Here is a 26,959-nt window from a genome sequence, read left to right as displayed (position 1 = left end):
TTTTGGTAATTACAGCGCTGATTGAAGTCGAGCTTGACGAATGTGTGATTCGGCGACATCGGTGCGCTCTGCGGTTATCGGGCATAGCGCTTCGCTGCTCTTATGTGTCATACAAGCGATGGTCGCGGCAGTCTTTTTCTGTGATCACGCCATAAACTTGTAACATAGCAGCAGACGATAGCGTGGCGGCGGTGGCGGGCGGGAAGGTGATAACACAACAAAGCTTGCATTGAAGCAGAGAGCCCAATTATGTTACTAAAAGCGATTGAAAAATAAATAGATACGGTAAAAAAATTGTGATGTTCTTTAGCTCAACATCCGCCTCTCACTCGCTTTTGGATCAATGTTACTCGATCGCCTTGTGGTGTTGGTGCCAATTTTGACCTGCAGAAATGTTTCTCTTGCCAGCCTCAGCTACCGTCTTAATTTTTATAGTACATGCCAAGTGTTCTTGTATCTTTTATGTGCGATATTTGATACCTTAGTTGTGATCTTAATGAGTGGAGCGTCAAATTACACTGCATGTCGTCATAGCTGTATGTGCATCACATCACTGATCGCTTATGTCGTGCTTACGCAAAAAAACATGGTGAATTGCCTGGGAATTTGTGCAGTCGATGCGGTGCAGCAGCGGCAGTGCAGCAGCGTCACAGGCAATTTTTAATTTGGATTTTAATGGGCTACCTTGTCAATAACAGGCGTTTTGGTCGCTTGCAGCAAACGTATCGTGAAGGGGCAAGATTCAGCCCGGTGCTGCATGTTTGTTGCCAGAAATGGTGGCCCGCTGCCTTTGTAAACAATAACGCCGCTATCGGCAGCTTATTCTTTTAGACCCTTACAGTGGCAGCGCTTACGCCGCATGTGCAACACAGGGCGGAGAGGGATGTTGCATTATTCAGTCAAAGCCGTGGCGCTGCTGATGTTGTTGTTCAGCACTCGTAAAATACCTTTCCAATAGCGCTCGATTTTACAAAGCATTTTCGTAGTAGCGAGCAATTTTTAGTTTGTTCATAGTAAATCCGCTGTTGTGTAAAAATGATAGCATGTTTTTTTGTTGTTGTTATGCAGGCCACTGCACGAAGTTCAATGCAGACATTCTTGAGGAGGCTGATGAAAATGAGGATAAAATATCCATGTGTTGTCCTTATCCATATCTGAAATATCCATAATTCTGAGTTCTTTTAATTTTTTTATCATTGTTGAAGAGCGTGCTTTTATCGATTGTCTATCATGAATGCAGTAAGTGTCTTAAAGCTGCTTCTTTCTATCAATACTTTCTCCGAAAGCCAGTTTTGCTGCTCCAAAATGCGTTTTTGCCTTCTCCAACAGCTGCTCCAAAGTGGCCTAAGCCTGTAGCATCACTGGATTTGCACTCTCACCGCTTCACGCGCACGTGTAATATTTGGCTCGGGTATTCCCGGCAGTGTAATCTAAATGTCGCGCAGGTTTACTTGCACTGCTCAAAAAGTGTTGCAGGGTCCCTTTAAACATTTGTGCCAAGGATGCTCCAGGTGGCGTGCTTAGCCAATCTCAGGTGACTGGCGGGAGAAGCTCCCTGAGGTGTTTTTACCTGCTGCTGGTAGAATACACTCTTCGGCAAAAAGGACTAACAGTTTGTCCTTTGGGGGACTAACGGCCTCTGCCACATAATGGCCTCTGCCACAATCATTACTCCCTTTGGGGACTAAATGTGAGGGGACGAACGGTTAGTCCCCACCCGGATGGTCTGTTCCGATACTCCCCAAGGACGAACTGCTGAGAGTCGCAGAAAAAAGAAAACCATCGGCATCACCGGGGATCGAACCACCGACGCCCAGAACTTTACACGAGGTACCCAACGCGCTACCGCTGGACCACGCCGCCGGATTGAAGTGTCGGTAGATAATAACCAAGTGTACATCGTGTAGTGCTGTGCACAACGCGACAGATTCATTGCAACTGGTGTTCGAATTTATATCCGTGCAAGCGAACGTGACCGCGATTTGCGCTTTGCGCTTAGCGCTTTGCTAACTTTAGCGACTATTTCTCAGTTCGATTTTAAGTGCAGACTCACAACCATTGTTTCTTCTCGTAAATAACAATCCACTCGTCGCCTAGTTGAGATAAATAGCTGGATGATCGGACTACTCATTTGTTCCCGCACAAATTAGCGCAAACTAAGCGTATTCTTGGTGTTCGATACATATGTTAAGTGCTCTATGTAAAGTATGTGAAAGGGGTTGTCTGTGTGAGTGTCAGAATACGGAAACAGACCATATTTTCCTGCATCGGCGAAACCTAATTCGGTGTTGCTTAGCCTGAATTCTTCAAGTTCGTGTCGCTAGGCGATTGCGACTGGGAAATGCAACCGGGTTTTACAGCAGTTGCAGCATTGTCATAGCTTTGGTGCACAAGGCAATTATGTACCGAGTGCGAAAGATAACTTCGAGATGCTTACTTGTGAGCATTGTTATTTGCAGTTGTCATCAGCAAGTAATGCGTTTTTTCTCGTCTGTTAAACATATACATATTCATTACGCTTATGAATCAACGTTGGCTATTGTCACTCATATTTGTGTTATTGTTGACGCGCTTGAAATCTTTCATCGGACATCATTACTTCACACGAATCGTATGCAACACAGCGTATCAACATAACCTCACCGAGAAGCGTCTGGCCATCGCACTTTACCGCTCCTTGCCATTACCCGCCGCTCTATTAACTTTAGCCGATTTTCTTATAATTAACATCGATATTTTCTCCCGTGGCACCATCTAAAGGACCCACCGACTGCAATGACTTGTTTTGAAATCTAAAACTGTTCACAGACATATGCGCGAAAGGGCAACGACGACGCCATTACAGGGGATTAACGACGCAGCAAAGAGACTAACTGCATGCGTTTCGTCTTCCCGTTGCTCCTTATAGATCGGCGAGGACGAACAGTTAGTCCGCATTTGTGCACACGGCACATACTATGCCACAGATACTCCCCTTGAAGATGAACGGTCGCCCGCGAAGACTAACGGCTGTATTTTAGTCCCTATTTTAGTCCTTTTTGCCTAAGAGTGTAGAAACTACTTTTCTTTAACCCTCTTGAGGTTATCAACGTATAAGCATTTTTTTGCGTAAAGCTGCCCAGGTGTCTGACATACCCACACAGTATTTATTCTCCATTCAAAACTGCTGGAATGGAGAAAGTCCTGCACTGCAAGGGTTTCTACATTAAAATCTCAATGGCAAGGTTATGGCTGGTTTGAACTTCGGGATGAGGCGAATTCAAAAGATTCTGTGGCCGGACGTCGTTGTATACAATGGGCTAAATTTCAGGCAGTATGTTATGAATGCTCCTTCACATCGTGATGGGTGAAATAAATCGGTGCAGAATACAGGAGGAGTGTGGCTCTGCAGATATACCCACCTCAAAGCACATTCGACCACCTGACCATCAAGACAATTGAATAACTTTGCTGAATTTTATGGCATTCATTACCGCAAATAATTAGCGGTCATGTTCCAAAGTGAGTGATATGACACTTCCAATGCACAGGTATGCTGAAAGGAAATGTGGATTTGGTCTGGAAAATGGCATGAAAACGTAAATTTAATATTGGGCAGGAAAATACTGGGCTAAGAAACACTTGCATACCAAAGCATTCGTTATGCAGCTAGCTGGATAAATGAATAATAAGCTGGTGCGAAGTTTTTTGCCTTTGACAATACATGCATGCGTGCTTGGTGACCTCAAGGTATAGAAGACGGAAAAGGGGACTGTTCTTCAGGTGGGCCGGCTGAGGGGTGCAAATGAACCAAATGAGGTGTGCTTCACATCTATAGTCGATTCCACAAGCTGCGGGCAGCACTGTGGAGGCTACATTGTTGTCAAAAGAGCGCCCTCTGAGGGCACCTAACTCAATGTGAAGGAAAGCGAGAATGGGTGCCAGGCCCTTGGCAGTTCCATCTGCCAAGAGGTGAGGCGGAAAGGTCTTTTCAAAACCCCCTTCACGGGGAGTTACGCGCCCTCAGTGGGCGCTTTATTGACAACAGTGTAGCCTCCACAGTGCTGCATGCACAGGGGTGATCCAGCTGCGCCATTTGCGCCATTTTGCTACTATTGTACTCTCCTGCGCCCTGCTGCTCCCAGTGGTGTTTTACTTGCGCCAAATGCTCCGAACCGCTTGAACCCGGTCTTTCGGCCGAGAGTTGTCCCCTCAAACCAGCTGAAGCGAGAGACGATCATTCTGCCGCTAACCAGCATGATGGTTCCTAGGCTGGCAACTTGGATGAAGCGGTGCGCTCGATTATTCGGTTGCACCAGCCGAGCTCTGCTCATGGTGCAGCCACAGTGCAGCAATAGTGCAGCCACGGTGCCGCTTCGGAGCAGAGATGGTGATTCGGCAAGTCGGCATGCATACACTCCGGTGGCGTGGACCGCAACGGAGTGGTTTCCCACACTGCTGCAAACAAGCATAGTGGCATTACTTCATGTGTATCGCTTGTAGAAAACTAGCGATTGACGTTCGGCCACTCGTGACAAGATGCACAAACGAGAGTCTATTCTTTTCTGCGCTCGCGGCGAATCGTTTGATTACTGTGCGGCCTTATATTTAGGGCTACTGCAGTGGAGTAGCGCTAGCCAAAACTGCATCAGCGCAAGTTTAAACAACTTGCCGTTTGGGATTTTCGCAGCGGGTTTCTCTTTGTTTTTGTTTTTTGTTCTTTTTTTTTTTCATTCCGCGTGACGGTATTGAAAATAAAGCCCCTTCATATTGCTCTTATCCACCGCCTGAGTGGCCGGGAATGTGGTGCTGATGTCGGCAATGAAAAGCGGCTCAGGTGGAATTTGGAAGAATAGGGGATCTCATGCCGTGCGTTGCTGAAAAGGGCTGAAAACATTATTTCATCAGGGCAGGCTTTATTAGCAGAAGGCAACTCTGCCTTTAGCCACACCCTCTCCGAGCTGAATGAACTTAATAAGAAGGCAAGCAAGAAGCAAGAGTATGGTGTGATGTGTGTGAAGTGCAATATTTTCTGTCTAAATATTGTCGAGCCGGACCCTCCGAGCTGGATGAACTGAACGAAACGGCAACAAGCAACAAATCAGTGCAATATGTTTGAGATAGTGAAATAATTTTATTGTAAATAAAATGGGCCCACTTTTGGTATCAGTAAGTTTTTGTAATGATTACTTGGTGTTTTTTTTTTTAAGTTAAAGAAACGCTTGTCATCTGCTTCACTTGCAGCGGTGTCTAAAGGCTGTGGGGGCACACATTTTTGGTGCTTTAGTTACCAGCTTCAGAGTACAACTGTGGGGAAGTAATTAGCGTTGCCTGAATGGTTGCCAGCCTTCTTTATCTCCAGATAAATGAAGCGGCAACATAAGTTTTGTGCTGCTCCCAAGCTGCTCCAAAATCAAGTTCTGATACAATAGTGCTCCAAAATAACATTTTTTCAGCTCCACAAATTGCTCCAACAGTTCGAATGGCTGGATCACCCCTGCATGCAGCTTGGGGTATGAACTTTAGAACAAGTCTGTCAGATTGTCTCAATGTTTTCACTTCTGTTCAGTTATGCTCAGAAGGGGTTCCGGTACCTTAGCTCAAGGGAAAAGGGAGAGGTGGGGTAATTTACGGTAATTGGTGTATTTTCTGTCTTTTGGGAACCAAGGAATCCAGGGTGACTAGGGATTTTGAGTCATCCCAATGACTTGTTTCGCAGAGGGCATCTGTGTGGGCAGCTATTGTTTTGAAGGCTGTAATGGCCTTCTGTGCACAGGAGATTCAGCATCCATATCACAGAAATTGAAAATGTGCAGCATTCTACGACTTTCTGTGAAACAAAGAAGTGTTTAGATAGAAAAGGCTTTAACCGGGATCAGGATCAATAAAATGCCTTTGTGCACTGAGAATTTGCGTCAAGGGTGCAGATGTAGATGCAACAGTTTTCTCGCTCGCTACTAGCGACAAAATGAGAAGAGTTCTTGTTATGTGTGTGTGTGTGTGTGTGCACTTGCTTGTCATCTAAGCGGCTGCTGCATCATTTTTACTTGCAGACCATGTCAAGGTCTGCTATGTGGACTTTGGCAATTGTGACCGAGTCAGGCGTAAGGAGCTGCGCCATCTTACCGAGCAGTTTGCATCGATCCCAGCACAAGCCTTCTGTTGCAGCATCAAAGTGGTATGCTTGTGTATTATTCACTGCAGTGTCAGCAAAAGCACCTTCTGTTGAGGTTAGATTGACTATAGAGCGACTAATTTCCAAGGGTACTGATTGGAAGCAAAACATTACTTAAAAGCAATTTGCTGAGTGGTAATTTGCAGAGAAGCAAATCAGTAAACGCTGCCACTAATAACTGCGCTTTCTGTGGCGGGTTGAGCAAGGAAAGCAGGACCCAGATATCCGGTTCTCGTGGAAGTCGCAGAAAACTCCCCGAGCGAGCCAGTGAGCGCAGCTTCATTTTCCTCACAATTTGCTGTTGCCCCGTACCCGCGCTTATCTCGTTCTTTATTTCCAACACCTTCTGCAAGAGAATAGAAACCCTGTATTTGGTTTGAAGAGGCACATTTCTAGCAGGAGGTAAAACAATGCGATTGTTTGAACAGGCAGTGTGCGACCGGCCTCAGTCGTGCACGGTGCCTTTTTGTTCGTACTGCCATTATGCATGTGGTTTGTTCCCTCTGGCTGCACAAGGTGGCGGTAGTTATCCCTGCTGGAGCACAATGTGCGACACCATTCCTCCTAGAAACTAGAAAGTGCTTGCATAGCAATGAGGCTGCCGTATTGTATACTGCAACTTCCATGGCTTTGACACATCCAACTCTCTATCTCTTGGAGAAGCTGCAAGGAGTACTGAGGAGGTGGAATAAACTTTATTTTTATATTGGTTATGGATTCCTGGCAGTGGGGGGTCTTCTCAGTCCAGAAGTCCCTGGGCGGTCGCTGCCAGGCAGGCCCTTTCAACCAGCCAGAGCTGAACGCCGGTGTCCGGGCTGGCGAGCATGCCTTCCCACTACTCATGGTAGGGAGAGGGGATGGGCAGGGAGGGCTGGTGTGTGGGAGCATGCCCATATCGTATGGTAGTGTGCAGGGTTGGGGACAGTACTTGCGGGTGGCAGAGTAGGAGGTGGGGATGGCGTACTGACACGCATTTTTTGTAAAATTTTTTTCGCTGCAATGGGTGCCCATGACCCCACTAATCATAGAGAGGCACATTATACGGTCGATAGCAGAGTAAATAGCGGCATAAAAAAACTGCCTCGTTTATTTGTGACGGTTTCGGCTTCGACTAAATGAACACTGAAGTTACCGCCATGACAGGAGGGCGCTCGTGACATCACCGTTTTGTCGCACCACTGCCGGTACCAGCTCCGCGAACTGTACAATGAGTGAATAGCCGGCGATAACGAAAAGGTTGGCAGCGGGCTGGCTGCGCAGACCATCCCTCGTGACCGTGTCAAGCTGGGTGTATTCCTCTTGGCAGTCGCTGCCCGACGACATAATTGCACGAGCGTTTGGTAAGTGCTCAATCAGCAACATGCTCGACGGCACTGAAGAAGACAGGGAGAAGCAGTCATCCTCGGACGACTGACAGCTCGGACGAGTGACTTCGGTAGGCATAGTGGGTGTCAGTGACGGACGGGCATCGAAAATATAGACATTGTGTGTGCGCTTCTGTGCCGAATTTTTTTTTTTTTTTTTTTCAACTTTTCCATTTCAAGGTAGGGGGTCGACCTATATTCCGGTTTATAGGATAGTCTGGAAATACTCGGGGAAAACTCGTGAAATTTGTGCTTCTATCAGGGAAAATTAGCTGTACTTTATAAAAAAAGCGAAATTCACGGTAATGCTGGCTCGAGTAACAGCAAGTGAATAGTGGACAGCCCTCCGGAGCCGTCGCTGGTGGCGCTGTCTCAAGTCACTGGTTCCAGTGAAAATTCGCTTCATATAGCTTGCAAGTCACCGCCACACTCCCGTCTGCTTTACGCTACCCTTGTGTTCTGGCGTGTTTTCCAAACTCCTGAAAGGCGGAAGAAAACGTTGCACACCACGATAGCTTGTTTTGGCAGCGTAAGGGAGTCTCCAGGGGCAGGGGCAGTAGTAGCTTTTAATTCTATGCTGGAACACCTGCCACCATCAACTGTGGTTTCTAGTTAGCTGACGCACTTTGTGAATCTTTGGGTTGTGAATCTGGGGTAATAAAAAAAAAAATTTCTCTTCATTTTCAACTTTAAAAGTTCGTAGCTGTGTTCAAAATACATCTTAAGTATCGAATATATGTACCCCATTTTAAGAGTTACTTTTAACTGCAAACCGACACTATATTCCACTGTGTAGAAAGAGAGCATGTTTCGGCTCCGTAGCTTTCGCTGCGCGCCAAAAGAACTTTACGTGGAGTCACCATAGTGGAGTTTAGTTGAGGTGTTTCTGATTTCCTATGTGAATCCCAAATAAACTCTTCCCACTAATTCTGCACAGCACTTTGATGCTAGAAGTATGGCAGCGTTTAAGGGCACCTAGCGTGACGATGCAGGTGTCCCTCATCAAAACCAAAATAAACTCTTTGATGCAGTTAAATACAGCACTGAGGCATTGAGTGTGAGCTGAGAACATACCACTCTGTTATGTTTTCTTTTTGAATGAGATTAAAGTTACTTGTTAGCATTCAACCTTTGTCATATTTGTTTTATAAGGTGCTTTTTAGAGGGGGACAGCTACTGTTGAAGTGGTGTCAGCCTGTGTTGACATAAAGCAGAGTTCTGTATCACTCAGAGAATTTATCAAAATGACTCAGGGAAAACCTGGAAAACTCGGGGAATTTGAAAATGTCAACTTGGTAGACACTGTGCTGGTGAAACTTGCTGGGAGATATCTTCATATACAAAGGAAGCCTTTTACATAGTTATCGCAGCTTTAAAATTTCGTGTTGGTACTCCTTTAACATGCTGTTCCGGCCAATGCTCTGCTGGCTTGCACGATTCGGTCTTTTTGTCCAATTCCCTCACAAACAGTGTTGTCCTGATGTTTTTTTATTTGAATAGATTCTGTTGTGGGACTCCTTCGTCGCATCGCATGCTCTACGGTCCGGGGCCAATCTGTTTCATAAGGACCCCATTGCCTTACTGACAGAGAAATTGCCTTACTGTCACTTGTTCGCTTGAATTTAGGTGTGGGCTGTTGGGCAGCTTGTTCGTTGTTTTGGGTGATTCTGGTGCAGGTCTGATCTGGTCTAGGTGGCTTGGCAGCTCCCACCCAAACATTGCCATAGCAGGGGTGATGCTTGTTGCCTTGTAGGTGGTGGTTGGTTGTCAAAGCGAGAAATGCAGCAGCTGGCAGCTCGCTGATCTAGACTTTTCGCAATCTGCTCGTCGGGAGCAGGGTGGTACGATACAGAGGCTGCGCGTCTGATTCCATTGTCCTTTTAGAATGTTTGCACTGTAGCAGGTACGAGTATTGCACCATTGGCTGACACAATTTTCCGTGGTAAGCCTTAAATTAAAAAAAAAAGGCTGCGTGATACAGTGGAACCCCGATAATGCGACTTTCAAAGGACCGCGCAAAAGTGTGAAATGGCAAGGACGTTGATGATTTGGGTACAGGTGAATGCTGCCGTAGCAGTAGCGACAGGTGGGCTAAGAACTTATTTAAATGACTATATTTAGCGTGTTCTTGCGCAATTTGTGAAGCCTCAACTTGTGAATCCGAAGTTTATAAAAAGAAATGCCTATTTTGTGCCCCCCTCCCTCCTGCGGCATCTGTGCTAGCCCACCAGCTGTGCGCCGCGCATCGCACGACCCCCATGCCGTCCAGTGCTAGCCTGCCAGTTCGCACCTCGCGTGCGCAAGATAAGCTGGGAAGGCCGACGCGGCCAAGCAAATTGAGAGGGGAAAAGGCGACACTGTGAAACTGCCAAGGCCACAATCTAGTGGAACGGAAGGGGAAACAAAATGAGCAGTAGTACAAGGTGGTAATGGAAGAAAAGGCTGGAAAGAAAGGAACTGAGCAACAACACAACTTTGAACGACACTGATAAGCAGAGATCAGGTGGTAAGAGCAGTGAAGGCCGTAAAGAAATGACAGTGGGGTGATGGAAGTTGAAACGAACAAAGGCAGAGAGAATGTCGTTAAAAAACTTGGATTGAGCGGGTGAGGGAAGCGAAAGTTTGGTCATCACTGTGGGGCATTGTGGGCTCAAAGGGAGTTCCAAATGGGGGGTCCGCTGGCCTCCTAAACTTGCGGTGGGCGCATTGGTGCTCTGCTGCCACACGGGGCCATCGAAGGTTAAGCTCCCGCCTGCCTGTTCAGCAAGTGGTTGGGCCCACCGCGCACTGTTTACCTTTGCACGTCAAGCATCGTCAAATGGTGGTTGAGAAATAAAGGTCTTGATGAAGTGTCGCAAAAGGTGGGAGAAACGCTGGCTTATCCCTTCCACCCACCGTCCATCATATGAAGCGGACCACATGTCCCTGAGAAGTGTATAATCGGGGTTTTTAATGCATTGTTTACGAGGGGGGTTTGCCAGGACTGTGGTGGTCCGTCATAAGAAGCGGGTCGTTGTAAAACCGGAAGACATATAATTGGGGTTACACTGTACTATAATAACTGATGCTGATATGGGCTGGTATGTTTCTTGCAGTTCTACCCACTTAAGGCACCTGCTATCCACCTGCTAACCAGCAAAATCCATTTGAAATCCACGGGATTGGTGCTGCTGTTTATGATGGGAATGGGGCGCTTGCTAGATGTGTGCTCTGGTGTGGATCACATGAGCGAACTCACCACCATGCCGAGCCACCACTAGTAGCTATGTGCAAAAGTCTATATATATATATATATATATATATATATATATATATATATATATATATATAAATACATGACCATGACTCTATGGTGATCTACAAGTAAAAAAGACAGCACTTGTTTGCGTGCTGCCATGGGCATTACTACTCTTGACCTCCACATGATACAGCCATGGTGAATCGCCAGCTTGAGGTCTCTTCTACGGTACAGTGTGAATTCATCTGCTTTGAGCTGCTGTATTATCTCTTTTTGCATGGCTGTGTAAAGCTTAGAGGGAATGGTGTCCTGGGGCTGAATTCTTAAAAAAATGGCATCGTTTTGAAGCGACACGGTAGCGTCATGCAAATGCATGTGTTCTTGGGCTGGGCCGTCACTTTGAGGGGCGGGGAAAGGGGGAAAAGCACACTGAGTTGCGCTGAGCGTGCAAAGCGATGCGCACTGCCTCCCCCCCCCCCCTCGCTGATTTGCTTAAGACTTTGTGCTCTTGCTACAGTGCTCCTCTGTGTGCTTTTCCCCCTTTTCCCGCCATTTAAAGCGACACCCCAGCCCAAGAACACATGCATTTGCATGGCACTACCGTGCCGCTTCAAAACGATGCCCCTTTTTTCGAAAATTCAGCCCCTGCATTACTGCAGCTACAGTATTTGCTGTCAGGGGCAGCTAAGGCAGGTTTTCGAACACGAGTACGTCACCTTGGACAGTGAATCCACATTTTAGTGCATTTTATTATGAGATCTGTACTTGAGTCGCAAACTGCCAATTTCAAACGCTATAGTGTCATGTGGGGTGCTACAGTTACACCTCGATATAACGAAGTCGTACTTGCGGACGAAAATTCCGTTAAATCAAGAATTTCGTAAAATCGAGGTTTCGATTTTACAGTTAATTTAACCAGTTATTGAGGTTTCAAAACCTTGCCCACCGCTCAGAAACAACTGCTATGTAGTTACCTCTCCACTTAAACCGAAATTTGTACTAAAACTGGCAGCGAAAATTGTGTGAATTAAGAGCTTCAACACTTGGGCAATGGAATTTGGATAGCCGACAGTAGTTCGTGTCGTCGCAAAAACCGGTGCTTTTTCTGCAACGCCTCATTAAATATGATAGCAGACTAGGTTTCCACTTTTTCTTTCTTTTTTTTTTTTTTCTTTTTTTTTCATTTCGGTCACTACTAAACGCCACTGTTAGTCAATTGAACCCGCGCCCATGCCCCGTGAACTTTACCCCGGCGGTGTGCTGGTTCGAAGTTACGCCTCTTTTCGTCCGTTCAGTGGTAGGCTTAGGCGCGGAGTTGAGGGGTGTGGCGGGCCAACAGTGGGAGGGTGCTATAAAGCTTTCGAAATACGTTTTTCATGCACAAAGGCTCTGCAGTATGGGCGCGTGATGCAACCACGACACTCGCGATAAAGCCATGATTGAGAGTTGAGCGGAGTACACACGGACTGCTTAACTTTGTGGAGCAGCGCTTACGTGCTCCCGCTAAAGCGGAAAGCTTACATTAAATATCTTCTGGCCAAATTTTATTAGGCAATTACTTTTATGCCCGCTGAGCCCTAAAGAAACCAATTTCTCCGCATCGCAGCTGTTTAATGAACACGTTTTGACCACGTTCGGAAAGCAATTTATTGCCACCAGCACGCGATGTTCAATCCGTAGTGAAGAAGTCCATAAGCAGTGCTTGGTGTTTCTTGACAGGGTGGGCTTTACGTGACGTTTGTATGCTGACAGCGCTAACAAGGCTTGCTCTTCAACATTCGCGTGCGCCTGCGTGCCCCCGCAGAACGTCGATGGCATCCATCACTTCAATGGCCTTCGGTTTTACCGACACTTCCTCAGGCTCTTGTTCGGAACACTTTTCTTTCCCTTGAAGTGCTCATGCTGCTTTATAAGACTCATCTAATGATGGACGAACAAAATATTAATGTGGTTATCAGCGAGCACAACCTAGAGCAGCAGCACCGCCAGCAAGGACGCATAGAAAAAGGCACTTGAAGTAGGCTTCGGCCTTCGGCAGCCTAAGCATAGAGGGCGCTGGCGTAGGCAACGATGGAGACGTCAAAATGGTGGCCGCACTATTAGAAAGTTTTAGCATAGTGTGCTCCGTCCGCTAACGCTACGGCGGCGGGTAGCGGGGCGCGACTGGGTAGAGCAAATTCGTCATGGTGGGGTGGATTAGTTCCGCGCTGCCTGCCTTCGCCATGCTCGCTCTTTCCCTCCGCTGAGAGGCAACCTCCTCGCACTCCCCGCGCGCGCATGCGCAGTCCGGTCCCGCTACCCGCTAACCTTAGCGTAGCGTACGGGCGCCGCTATGCTAAAACTCTCTATTTTAAACCATCCACGACCGCTAGCAGTTTTTGAGCAGCTTCTTTCATCGGTTTTAATTGTTGTCAACCGCATAATTCACCGCATTTCTTTCATTTTAGCCTTTTAAGAGTTAATGTGAGCACCGAATGTTTTCAATGTAGGCTCTGAGAGGCAAAATAAAACGTGCCTCGACCGGAATTTTGTTCTTCCTTTCTCGCCATGACTTCGTTAAATCGAAAGCGCAGCACGAAATTACTTCGTAATATCGAGATAAGAATACATGGATGTAGCGAAATTTTGATAGAAAACTTGAAAAAATTCGTTATATCGCGAATTTCGTTAAATCGAGGTTCGTTATATCGAGGTTCAACTGTAGTACGAGGATCCTGAGCCAAGGCTGATCAGTCGTGAGTGGGTCTTCACGTCCTGAGATGCACCTGTGGAAGTGGTCAGGCACAAACACTGCTGCAAGGTCCTCCCAGTCTCTGTGTGCATTGTCCTGCTCAGCTGCCCCAGCATTCCTAATGCAAAGGCTATCGGGGCATCTCCCCAGACTTGCTTTGTAAGCACGTCCCCAACGCTCTATGGTGACACATTACGCAAGATTTTCCCCTCTTAATAGTGTGCTTAGATCTAAACAATGGCTGTTTGAGTCTTGTCAAATGCATCCTGAAGATTATTATACTTTCGTGAGTTATTTTTTTGTGGGAGTTTTCACGGCATTTCATGCAGCACTAAAGCGATTGTAGCCCTCCCTTCCAAAAACAGTTGTGAAAGGTCAGCACGCCTAAAAATGGCTAAGTGGTGTGTGAGAAATTTCAGAATATCAAGTTATTAGGCCAAATTATGGGTATTGTGGTGTCGCAGCGTGAAAAAGTGGAAGATCTTGCACAAAATAAGAAAGCGACAAGCGCAAGCATGGACTCCCAGATTTGCACGCACCTGGAAATCTGATACTTCAAAGCCACATGTTCAGACTCCTTTTCCTTCAACCAGATGGCAAGTGGTGAATCCCGCTGCCGCTGACGTTGCTGTCACGCAATGGCTGTTTTTAGTTCCTAAGGTGTGCATTTCAAACAGGTCAGTGGTGCCGGTGGTGGCCTGCCGAAGGCAGTGGGTGGTGAACCAGAGTGGTGGGCAGCATTTCCACCGCTGCCCACCGCGGGGAGACCCCTACTTGCCTCATAAAGGCAGGCCTCGAGTGGCCCCTTGGGGTTACAGCTTCTGGTGATGTCCTGTGATGCTCTTCCGCGTGCGCTTGATCCGGTGTTGAGCCATGCCAATGAAGATGACCAGGAAGTCCCAATAGCCTATGCTTCCCGAACAATGTCAGCATCAGAAAAGAACTGTGCCCAGGCAGGCCGCAGGCTTTTGGCAGTTGTATTTGGTGTCAAGAAAAGTCCTACTTGATTTGTCATTTTGGACTGCTCCGAACTGTTCCGGGTCAGCTTTGTATTTTCTTCTGCTGATAGAATTTCTATTGCGAGAGCCCTCAGACTGTTCGCAAACTTCTGAGAGCTATTCTGGATTGAAAAGTTGAAAAGTAAAGCTTTACAATTGTAAGTTCATTCACTAAAGGGCATTACTCTGGCCCCCCTTTGTTGACCAGTGCCACCTGATGTTGCCGAGATAATGCGGTGTTTGTGTATAAATAATGTTTGGCGGATATTTAAGATTCGTTAACGCCTGTCACCTTTCCTTGCCAACGTGAGGCTCAGCCCAGTGTGTGCGCCTTGCTCTGGCTTTCAAAGCCCATAACGCGGCGTTTCTCGCACATTGTGCCAACTGCACCTTGCATTTATTCGTACCATTGGTCACATCTGCTAGCTGCAGGAGTGGGATTGGCTGCCTGTCACTCCTGTTGTCTACCAGTACTTGGATTTCATTGCTGTCATTCCCATTCCATTCTCTTTCGCCTACCTGGTCTTGCACCCTCATCACTCCATTTTACGATATGTACAAGCGGCAAAGGATAGGACGCGGCTAGAAGGTGGACGATCGGCATGTCAGGTAGAGGCAGCAGTTTGGAACGTAGCACCGCCGTGAGCTGTGGATCAGCTTGGCTTTCCCACACATGCTATGCTGTTTTCTGTTCTTCTGTTGCAGTGGGTCTGCGGATTGACGGGACAAGTTATTGCCAACATATTTCATCCATTGCTCACGTAATAAAAACAAATATGTAGGCGCAGTCAAACAAAATGACGTGGGCAGTCGAGTTGGTGAATCGAGTGCCGCAGCGTTTGGTCAGCGTGTATCTATATTAAACCATTACAGAACATGCTTCATGGCAGTATAATTGCATGCATGTTTTTTGGCAATCAAGTTGCTTGCATAGTAGTTGTGACTTCTCACTTTCCTATCTTGGGTAAAGGATTGCACTTTGCTTGCCTCCCCAGCTGGGCGTCCCGATTGGGCAGAAAATCTGGCCCTTGCTTCTAGTGCGCCAGTTCTGGAACATGGTGAATACACCCGAGACCAAGCTGGAAGCCGTAGTTTACTTGCGGGACACCACCACTGGCCGCTTCATTGTGGACATCCTGGGCAAGAGTGAAAACAAGCCTGTGGTCAACATGTCTCAGGACTTCCTCAGGATTTGTAAGGCAGAAACACAGAAGGCCAACCAGGTGAGCCCCGTTATGTTTGTCTTTTGTGCCCTTTATGGCTTGTGTTGCATAGCAGTCTTCTCAATTTCTGTGCTTAGCCTCTGCAACACCCTTCTGCTATTTCTTTAGGGATGAGTGGTCTATGTTATCAGTGCTTGTACTGGGTTTGCAATAATATTTATATTGCATTAATGCTGGGGGGGAATGTGGACCAGTAAAATGCTTGTGTTTTCTGTAACAATAGTGATGGCAGGACATGTTTTAAGGCATGATAAGCACCAAATAAAGCCAGCTGACTTACAGGAGTATTGAAACGACATTCAGAAGCCTGAAAACGTAACTGGCTTCAGTAGCCAGCCTAAAATCTGTTGGGAGCCTTGTTTCACCAAGTAGTCAGGCTGTCGGCTGTTTTGCCAACCTTGAGTTTTTTTCTGTTTGCTTGGCTGCTGTACCTGAAACAGTTCTTCGCTCCCTCTTCTGTGGTTCTCGTGCTTTGAGCGTAGCCTCGACATTGTTTCTGTTATGGGGCAAAGAGCATGCGCAGCCTTTGGTAGTGGCAACAACTCCCATCAGGGTCTTTACCCACCACGGTGGCTCAGTGGTTAAGGCGTTACGCTGCTGAGCACGACGTCGCGGGTTCGATTCCCGGCCGCGGCGGCCGCTTTTCTGATGGAGGCGAAAAGCAAAAACTCCTGTGTGTACAACATTTCGGCGCTTGTTAAAGATCCCCAGGTGGTCAAAATTAATCCGGAGCCCTCCACTACGGCGCGCCTCATTGCCTGCGTTGCATCGGTGCGTTAAACCCTACAATCAATCCTGTCAAGGTGTTTGATTTCATCTCTTCCCATCAAGTCATGCTTGTAGGAAAATGTGGTTGGATGCACTCAGCCTTCTGAACGAACTGTGTTGTCGTGTCCTCTATGCACTTTACTGTGTTACCGGAAACAGGAGTTTCTGTGCTGCCGAAAACAAAAGGACATGTTTGAGCACTCCATTTGTGGTTTTCGTATACCGGCTTACCGGCTGCTGTAATGCAAGTAGCAACATCTGTAGAATTAGTCTCAAAGCAAATGAAACAAAACTTAGTTGCCCAGAACTGTTCACTTACGCTTGAATTAGCTAGAATCTTGGACTTTCTAGATTAGACTCGTGATACAATAATTTTCTTTTGAAATTGTTTTAGACATTTCCCTGTGCAGCTTGGAAAAAAAAAAAAAAAACTATGTTGATGTGGCCATCTAGTGGGATTGAGTGACACCAGCGAACGTTAACCATAATTTACGCCTCCGCTAAATATTTTGGCATAAAATGAGTACAGCCGCTAAAACGCTTGTCTAAAACAGCGATTTCAACTTCAACCAGCTACACCCGAATACTGCCGAAACATACTCGTTCCAAACATGTCGGAGGCAAAAGCGAAGGGCTAAGACTTCAGAGTTCCGCAGTAGTTTTATTCAAATCCCGCTCCGGCGGGCCAGGATAGGGCTGAGAGTACGAACGCTGTGTTATAGACAAGCCTTTTACCGGCTGTACACTATGTTGCAATAGTTATGCAGTAACCTACATTACCTTGCCCAGAATGACTTTAAAGTTGAAAGAGAGCTTTGAGAGTTAGCGCATCTGAACCATTTGAGGCAGGCGAGGCTTAGAACGAGTAATGGTGGTGTTTCTTCTCGCCCATATGAATAAAACTTGTCATTTGTCATATTGTCAGTTGTCATTTGAGCATAATTTAGCAAGAATAATATAATAAACATCAACTAAGATTACTTTTATCGGCTGTACCAAAGCGCTGAGCACAGTGCATTTGCTGTAAAATACAAAGGTACACTGTGCCGGCGCTGGAAGCTATGTGGCAACTGTAAAACCTGTGCCGGTAAGTTGCCATTCATGGTAACACTCGCGCTTCCGCAGTCAACTTACACAATTACGGTATACGCAATACCTCCTGCGTAAAGGCCGTAAGGACTGGGAAGCTTTTATTGATAGTGGTGTTTAAAGGAGCCATGAAGAGAAAATACAACATCGTTTAATTTGAAAGAACTAGGATTCAGCATCTCACTCAGCTCCATTAGAGCCACAAAAGATGTTTTTTTAATGAAAAAAAAAAGCAAGAAGTATTTAAAAACTTTCAAATTTTGCGCCACAGTGACGTGTTATGAGCAAGAATGACTTCATACGGGCCAACAGTAAAACATAATTTTCAGTGTGTTAACTGCACGTTAGCATTCAAGTGATGCGGTCAAATGGAACTAGAGGCCCCATTACAGACGTCCAGTCATGTGTCGTCATGACAGGTCAGTTAGGCGGCCACCAATCGCACAAACAAGGTTCCGTGATGTCATAGAAAAGTTGCGGGAAATTGGCTAGAGGGTCGCGACTGCTTCAAACGTTTTCTTTAATATCTCCATTATTAGTTCGAAGATTGCGATGATATTGGTATCATTGTTATCGGGACTAAGCAGTCTTTCTAATAAACCCAACGTGTATTTTGTCTTCATGGCTTCTTTAACGTGCTGAAGCTACACCTGGGCTATGAGGCCCAGGTGTAGTATTGGAGGTTTCCAGATTAATTTTGACCACCTGGGGATCTTTAACGTACGATGAAATATTGGCACATGGACGTTTTCACCAGGAAGCCAGCTCGTCTCAATGCATTGTGAGTGAATGCATGCCAAGCTGCAAAGCGTCTTCGTCCCATATGCGACCCACTTGCTCAATAACCATGGTAACGACGATTGGCTGGAGTGTTGCCGTCAAAAACCACGGACATGGAGGTGAATTTAGGCGGGCAACCATGAAATTGGTGCTTTGCCTTGGAATATTACGTCATCGCAAGTCGCTGAGGCAATCTTACCTTGTTGGAGTAATGGCTTTTGTTAGCGTGAGCAAATGTGCTTACTATATGCACGCGATGTCAACACCGTCTCTGCATCATCTGAGTGCCCGTCACGTGACACTGGCGATGCTTTAAAAAATTGCAGTGTGCAGACAAACCAAAAAGGACGAAGTGTCTGGTACTCAGTAGATGGCGGCAACTCTCGGAGCACATGCAGAAAGCACCAAATTCAAATGGAAAAACATCAAAATTTGAACTTGAAAGTGTTGATAGTATATGTTCGACTTGAATAGGCGTGGGCAGGAAAGGATTAAGGGCCCGCTCCTGTTGTTTCGTGTCACCGTCGCCCTCGTTGTAACCGAGCGAACGAAGTGGACACTGCTGAAGGTAGACGAGATAGAGCAGCAGGAAAGTAGAGGAGGGAAGAATGGCAAAAGTGTGAGAGGGTGGTATGCTGAGGCCGCATGTGGCGGCAACGCGCTGCGAGATAACACCAGAGTATAGCGCTCATCGCCGTGCGTTCGCCAATGATGCAATCACTTCCTGAGATACAGCAGCTATGCGCCGCCACCGAGAAGACTGCAGTTCGCGCTGCACTCAAAGTTGCATTAGGGAGTATCGTAATCGTCAGCCAATTATTTTGCTCCTCATTCTGTGCTTGGTATTGGTGGTCCTTTCAACTGCTGCCAAAAGTGGTGTCGTGGCCGAGCATGCAGAGGCTAAGCGAAAGTTAAGTTTAAGTAGTGAAACTTGCCAAAAGAAGTGCCGACGAAACCAGTCGGCGTACCTGTCGGCCAATAGATTGTTGTTGTTGGAAATCAACGGCAGTGTGAAATTTCTGGTGGAGGCGAAAAGTAAAAACGCCCGTGTGTTCGAGGTTTCGGTGCACGTTAAAGATCCCCGGGGGGTCAAAATTAATCTGGAGCCCTCCACTACAGTGCGCCTCATCGCCTGTGAAGCGTCGGCGCGTTAAACCCTACAATCAATCAATTCATGTAGTTCATGTCCTAAATGTAGGGCGCCAGGGCCATATCTCTAAAATGTGTGCCAGTTCTCTTGTATAATGCGCACACTGGAAAAAGGGTGCGTAGAATTTCTTCAGCTTCCTGTATTGTGTGGAACTACTAGTAGATTCTGCAGACCATACAAATTCTGCTGCGTATAGAAGTTGCATAATTGGTAAAGTGCTGGCTGCTAATGCAGACTATTCTATTTTGCTGCCCCGTGTGCTCTGAAACAGGTTTCCTTTTCTGTCATGGAAAAGGTGGGGCCAACGGCCAAGCAGCCCCCAGAAGACAATGCCCCAGCAGCCAAACCTGCAGGCTGTGAACCTCCCCCGGCCATCGAATCTCCAGCTGGCAAACCCCCCGCCACATCCAACCAGCATGCCACGCCACCCTGCACTACAGCTTCCGGAGGTGGTGCGCCAACTGTCCAGGACGGCACGATTAGCCTGGAGACATCTGCCGCGGCTGCAGCAGCCTCAGGGGTGGCAGGGGAAAGTGAGAGTACTGCCATCCCTCCGGCCACTGCCATCGTGGCCACTGGTCCGCCTCCGACCAGCGCACCGGCGGCAGGCGCCAAGCCTCCAGTTACCACCCGAGCCGGACGACCTGGTGGCGCTCCCAGGGCGGTTCCCGACGTGGCCAAGCCAGCTGCTCCCCTGCCTGCGGGGAGGCCCCCGTCTGGCATACCCCCAGCTGGGTTGCTTTCCGAAGGGGCTGTGGCCCGGCTGGCACAGAAGCGTTTGCCGGCGGACATCATTGGCGTGGCGATTCCACCGGAGACCGTTCCTGCTGTGCCCCCACCGTTGCCCCCGCTGCCGACAGTGGTCCTTCCACCTGGTATTCCTCCAGCCAAACTCCCGAGTGGGAAGACCTTCAGCTTCATCCTGTCGGTGGTCTTCAGTCCGTCAGACTTCTATGGCCAGATACTGGCCGACAACGGCACGCGAGAGGTCAGTCCCTGCCTGTTTCCTATGGGTCACCGCCACAGGCAGTGTGCCACTGTTTATATGCTCGGAAGTTGGGGAATCGCATGCATATTATCACTTAGCTCTTTGCTATACTGACAGTAGTTGCTTGTTCATTTCAAAAGAGCCTCAAAGGGCATTCTGAAATATCAAGTATGACAGTCATAGGCCAGCAACATTGCTCACCGAGGACACTGCCTTGCCACTCACGAGTAAACAGCGAGTGAGCCTCAGCATTGTTGTGGTGGGAAGGAAGGAGGGCATTTCCTTTTCTAAGTGTGACCTTTACTTGCAGTAAATACAGGCCAACCTAGTTGTAACGAACTAGTATCGGGGTGGTAAATTGGTTTATATCCAATATTTGTTGTGACAGTACAGGTAAAAATCGGGTTGAACAAATCGACAATCTGGCTCGCGCAAAAATCCCATGTACTAAAACACTTTATTCTTGGCTTTGAAACCGTTATAAACGAGGTAATCCTTACCTGTCTCCTTGTGACTTGGAACTAATTTTACAGCTCATTAAACTTTGGTGGCACCAGTGGCAAGGATCCAGTTTGAGTGCCCATTTCAAACACAGAAGTTTAATGAGCTGTAAAATTAGTTCCAAGTGATGCATCAAAAAACTGTTTCGATTATTACATTTGCCAGGGTTCATAGTATTGGAAAATGTAAAGATTAGTTTTATGACACACTGTTTTGTGTATTGTTTGACCAAAAATGGCTAATTATCTCTATCTTGGGAACTAATTGACCGACTAAAAAAATAATGGCATATTTGAAATCAGTGGGAAAAGAGCAGCAAGACTGACAAGTTTCACAGTTTACTTAAAAATTAAAAGTTGTTTTGAGACCAGCGTCTCCCCTTGAATGAACAGTAGTATGTTGACCATGGCTGCAGTGAATGGCGTTATGATACTAATCAGGACCGCTGTCCGCACTCGCTTTGTTTTTGACTGGATTTGTACCGGCTTATTTTTGCTATGGTTGATCGTGGTCATTCTTAGAAACATGTGGTGTGCTCGACAGTCACTGAAGCAGGGGTGAGACAGCTGCGCATATTGCGCCTTTTTGATACAATTCCATTTTCCTGCGCCAAGCTGCTCCAAAAGCACGAAAATGGCGAAAATTGCGCCAAACTGCTCCAGAAGAGCCTCAACGGCACGGATTTTGATGCTGATGTCAGTTTCGGCGGGGACGAAAGCCTCCAGCATCCTGGTCACCGCTTTTATCGTCGGTCAATCGCAAACACAGAAATGGCACAAATAGAAAGACTGAAACGAAGCAAGCGATAGCTTCTAAAACTCGATTCGCTTTCCGTCCGGGTTCGCTGAAACGGCCTTCTCAATCAGGCATCGCTGTGGCAACAAACATGGCCACCGCCTGACCTGGCTGCTACCAACGCGCTCAGTGCGCATCGCCGATATTTTCCGTGGTTTATGTTACGCTATCAGCTCGGTTCCAGTCTATTCATTCTATCTGTTGTGGCTCTGAACAGTGACGTTAACGCGGGGATATGGTTTGAGATTGGTGCCAGATTACGGGAAGTTGCGGGGCTCAAAAAAAAGTTCATTGAAATGTGGGGCCTACGACTTCGGCGTGGTTTGCCCTTGAGTGCGAAACGCGGTGCGTGCGTCTATAATCGGGTTCGTGAAGTGAACTTTTTGGCTCGTGGTGTTATAAAATGCTGAGGTGTTGCGGTGTTTCGAAGTGCGATCGCGAGCCTCGGGGATGGAACGGTCGACACGAAAGTTGCGGGCTTTGCTGCGGCGCCGCGACCTGTTCAGGCAGCGCCCAATAGCTGCAGGACTGCATGTTTGCCACAGCACGCGACTAATAAAGCCCCAACCACATGGAGCGATTTTGCAAGCGACTTCAGGAGCAACGCGACTAGCGACGAACTACTTTTCGCCGAGGACCAAGTCGCTCATCGAATCGCTCGGTTCTGGGTCGCCAGAAACAGTCGCTCGCCTCCCGATGTATGCGAAGTGAAAAGCGCTAACCACATGGAGCGATTTTTCCAGCGACGCGACGAGCGACGCGACTAGGACCCGCAGTCGCCGAACCGAAGTCGCTCGCCGAGGCAACCACATGACAGCGACGGCTCGAGCGACTGAGCATGCGACTGAGGATGGCGATTTCAATGTTTCCGCACTGCGCATAGTAACGCGCTTGGTACGCTGGATGTTTGCAAACATTTTTTTTTGTTCATTTGTCATAAAAAGCATGACTAAAAAGTATTACGCCTTTCTACCTTGCTTTTTGCACTTCATTGCATCTCTAAAACTGGTTTGGGTTAGCGATAGCGCACGCTTTTCCTTCTGCGCCTCGTTTCTCGGCTCCAACATGAACGCCGTGAAGAATTCGCTTTCTTGACGTCGTTTTTCCCACACGGGTCTCACCCAGTGTGAGCGGGAGCCTTCTTGCTTCTGCTTCAGCGTGTACACAAGCTTTGCCACGCAAAGCTTTCTTTGCCGCTGCACCGCAAACGTCGTCTGCGTGGATTTGCAAAATCTTCCCCCCGTTCTCCTTCAAAACCGGAGGTTGCGTGCTTACATAGGGGCTCTCCTATTGGCTAGTCGCTGAGGCCACTTCCGGGAGGCGAGCGACTGTTTCTGGCTGCCCAGAACCGAGCGATTCGATGAGCGACTTGGTGCGCGGCGAAAAGTAGTTCGTCGCTAGTCGCGTCGCGCCCCAAGTCGCTCGCAAAATCGCTCCATGTGGTTGGGGCTAAATTTAATGCCAAAATCTCGGTGGTTAAACAGTAAAGCGCTAACCACATGGAGCGATTTTTCCAGCGACGCGACGAGCGACGCGACTAGGATCCGCAGTCGCCGAACCGAAGTCGCTCGCCGAGGCAACCACATGACAGCGACGGCTCGAGCGACTGAGCATGCGACTGAGGATGGCGATTTCAATGTTTCCGCACTGCGCATAGTAACGCGCTTGGTACGCTGGATGTTTGCAAACATTTTTTTTTGTTCATTTGTCATAAAAAGCATGACTAAAAAGTATTACGCCTTTCTACCTTGCTTTTTGCACGTCATTGCATCTCTAAAACTGGTTTGGGTTAGTGATAGCGCACGCTTTTCCTTCTGCGCTTCGTTTCTCGGCTCCAACATGAATGCCGTAAAGAATTCGCTTTCTTGACATCGTTTTTCCCACACGGGTCTCACCCAGTGTGAGCGGGAGCCTTCTTGCTTCTGCTTCAGCGTGTACGCAAGCTTTGCCACGCAAAGCTTTCTTTGCCGCTGCACCGCAAACGTTGTCTGCGTGGATTTGCAAAATCTTCCCCCCGTTCTCTTTCAAAACCGGAGGTTGCGTGCTTACGTAGGGGCTCTTCTATTGGCTAGTCGCTGAGGCCACTTCCGGGAGGCGAGTGACTGTTTCTGGCGACCCAGAACCGAGCGATTCGATGAGCGACTTGGTGCGCGGCGAAAAGTAGTTCGTCGCTAGTCGCGTCGCGCCCCAAGTCGCTCGCAAAATCGCTCCATGTGGTTGGGGCTAAATTTAATGCCAAAATCTCGGTGGTTAAACAGTAAAGCGCTAACCACATGGAGCGATTTTTCCAGCGACGCGAGGAGCGACGTGACTAGGATCCGCAGTCGCCGAACCGAAGTCGCTCGCCGAGGCAACCACATGACAGCGACGGCTCGAGCGACTGAGCATGCGACTGAGGATGGCGATTTCAATGTTTCCGCACTGCGCATAGTAACGCGCTTGGTACGCTGGATGTTTGCAAACATTTTTTTTTGTTCATTTGTCATAAAAAGCATGACTAAAAAGTATTACACCTTTCTACCTTGCTTTTTGCACGTCATTGCATCTGTAAAACTGGTTTGGGTTAGCGATAGCGCACGCTTTTCCTTCTGCGGCTCGTTTCTCGGCTCCAACATGAACGCCGTGAAGAAGTCGCTTTCTTGACGTCGTTTTTCCCACACGGGTCTCACCCAGTGTGAGCGGGAGCCTTCTTGCTTCTGCTTCAGCGTGTACACAAGCTTTGCCACGCAAAGCTTTCTTTGCCGCTGCACCGCAAACGTCGTCTGCGTGGATTTGCAAAATCTTCCCCCCGTTCTCTTTCAAAACCGGAGGTTGCGTGCTTACGTAGGGGCTCTCCTATTGGCTAGTCGCTGAGGCCACTTCCGGGAGGCGAGCGACTGTTTCTGGCTACCCAGAACCGAGCGATTCGATGAGCGACTTGGTGCGCGGCGAAAAGTAGTTCGTCGCTAGTCGCGTCGCGCCCCAAGTCGCTCGCAAAATCGCTCCATGTGGTTGGGGCTTAACGCTACTCAAATGACCATGGGAACGTGCGCCCCGGGGACTGAAATGGGTAGGCTGGTTGGGCTATGCGATCGTTAGCTCGAAGTTCCTCAGCTGTTGCTGTGACTGCACTTGTTCGTAAAACGCAGCCTGAAATTACAAAAATAACAATTTTACCAATGAAACGGTAAAAAATCACGTCACAATTGCAGAGCCCTTAAATTTGATAATGTTAGCGGCAGTTTTGTTGTCAGTGTTGTGTACAGCATCAACACAATATCACGTTAGGAAGAAGGTAGTGCAGTTAGAACTTTATGATACTTTTAAAAAATTCTTTCACGTAAGGCTGTTTCAGTGTTCTGTGTATTCAAAACTGATTGGAATGTCTACTTGACCTTTCAAATTGCTGAAATTGTTTTTTAAGCTCACAAGACGATGTATTAAATGTCCCTAACTGCTCCAAATCGAGATTCTTCTGCTCCAAAATCGAAATTTCGCTGATCCGAAAACTGCTCCCAAATCTCTTTGGGCTGTCTCACCCCTGCTGAAGAGAATGCCAGTTGGGCATTGCAAGCTTGATGCGCCGGACAGGTGTGCAGCTATAACTGGCATAGTGTGTGCAGTACGCGCTGCTGCTTCCATGTTTACGTGTGCGTTTGTAGCTTCCATTGTTTACCCCACCATTATTACTACTATAAAAAGAATGTGCACTAAATTTAAGCACACATAGCTCGTTTTGCAAGCTTATAAACCCTGTATAATTTGCGTTGGATGTTGTTGGCCTCAGCCAGTTGAAACAAGCTGCCCATAATACGTCATAACTTCAGTGCGGAAAAGTAACTAAGGTGTTGCATGCCCATTCTCTGTTTTCCTCATTATACAGCTTATTTGAGTGAAGTTTGCATTGAAAGTGGTGTCAGTGCTATTCCAACGAGGCAATATTTCGAATGAACCAAGCTGCAAGGCCCCTTTAACCCTTTGAGGGTCACGGCCGTACATGTACGGCATCGGCAAACACTTTCAAAATGGTCAATGACGTACATGTACGGCATCGCTTGTATGTTTAAAAAGCGCGCCTTTTTCGCCAACGTCTCATGCTTGGCATGTGCTGCCACACTTTGGAAATACGTCAAATTTTTTTCTTGTGCCGATGACTCTTCTTTTTATTTTTTTATGATTTGCCACAGACCAAGGTCGCCTGCGAAACTGATGAGGCTCTTTTCTCATGTTTTTTGTATTTTATGAGCGTTGTGCCGTCTATCGCTCCCGCATCCGGCCGCATGCATCGGCGCGCGCCGGTGGGCGCCGGCGGGGCAGGGGCTGGTTTCGGTATGGACCTTCGGGCGCTTCCCGCTTTTTGCACCCGCGAAACTGATGTCTATCTGATTTTGATTCACTCAAAAGGTGCCAGCTTATTACTCTCTCATTTTTATTTAGAATTTTTCTTGTGTAACGCCATAATAAACCACATGTATGTAACACAAATGATTTTTTTTGTCACTTTACGGTCACCCAAAAAAATTTTTGATTATTTTTTTTTTTCGATATAGATTCATCCGTAGAATTTAAATCCGCAATAAAAAAAATCATCCCTGGGGGGACGCATTTAGCAAAAAAATACGACCCTCAAAGGGTTAAAAATGGCCGTGGGGCCTTCATATTTTTGACTTCTTATATTGGCCCTGGAAAATTATCTTCCCAGCAATGCATTCGAGTATAGTAGTGGAGCCAACTTTAAAGGAGCTCGATTTAAAGCAGTCAAGCCCACCAGAATGACCAGCATATTTGTATACACCTTTTTAACTTCTTCGTCCTGGGAGCTGCCATTTTATCAGTGGGCTGTGCTAGCGGCCCTATAATTGGTGCAGTCGACAGGAAGGTGTAACTGCAGAAGCGCAACACAGCCCAGAACGTGACCTGATCTTAAGGTGGTAAACTAAACTTTATTATTAGTTATGAAGTTGGGGATCCTATGTAATTTCTGGTTCTGATTGTAAATATGGATTCTGTTTTTGTGTGAAACAACTATTCAGATTTTTAGATTGAATATTGCGGTGGACTTTATACAATAATTGCTGAAAAAATGCAGCTGAGCATGGTACCATTGAAATGTGCACAAGTCAAGGAATGCAGTGAGGCTGACATCATTCTATCTTCTGTGTTGGAGCTAAAGCTGTGTCTGTTTGAATTTCAGGCTTGCA

At 47.3% G+C, this 26,959-nt stretch overlaps 1 protein-coding gene across 3 annotated transcripts in view; it reads left to right on the top strand.

Annotated features, from left to right (window-relative positions):
• LOC144146502 (uncharacterized) overlaps positions 1–26,959 on the top strand; it is a 57,325-nt gene that overhangs the window by 21,018 nt on the left and 9,348 nt on the right. For 2 of the 3 annotated variants that reach the window (XM_077678449.1, XM_077678454.1), the window contains exons 6-8: positions 6,033–6,157; positions 15,481–15,708; positions 19,767–20,483. In XM_077678449.1, the coding sequence (XP_077534575.1) occupies positions 6,033–6,157; positions 15,481–15,708; positions 19,767–20,483 (1,070 nt within the window). The remainder of the gene's footprint in view (positions 1–6,032; positions 6,158–15,480; positions 15,709–19,766; positions 20,484–26,959) is intronic. The other variant, XM_077678459.1, reaches the window with a different exon arrangement.

The sequence above is a fragment of the Haemaphysalis longicornis genome, unplaced genomic scaffold (genome assembly GCF_048455015.1).
Source record: "Haemaphysalis longicornis isolate Haplotype H1 unplaced genomic scaffold, Haemaphysalis longicornis Haplotype H1 scaffold_1, whole genome shotgun sequence".
NCBI classification, from domain to species: Eukaryota; Metazoa; Arthropoda; class Arachnida; order Ixodida; family Ixodidae; genus Haemaphysalis; species Haemaphysalis longicornis.
Note: the sequence above shows the minus strand (reverse complement) of the source record. Positions and strands in the feature narration are given on the sequence as shown.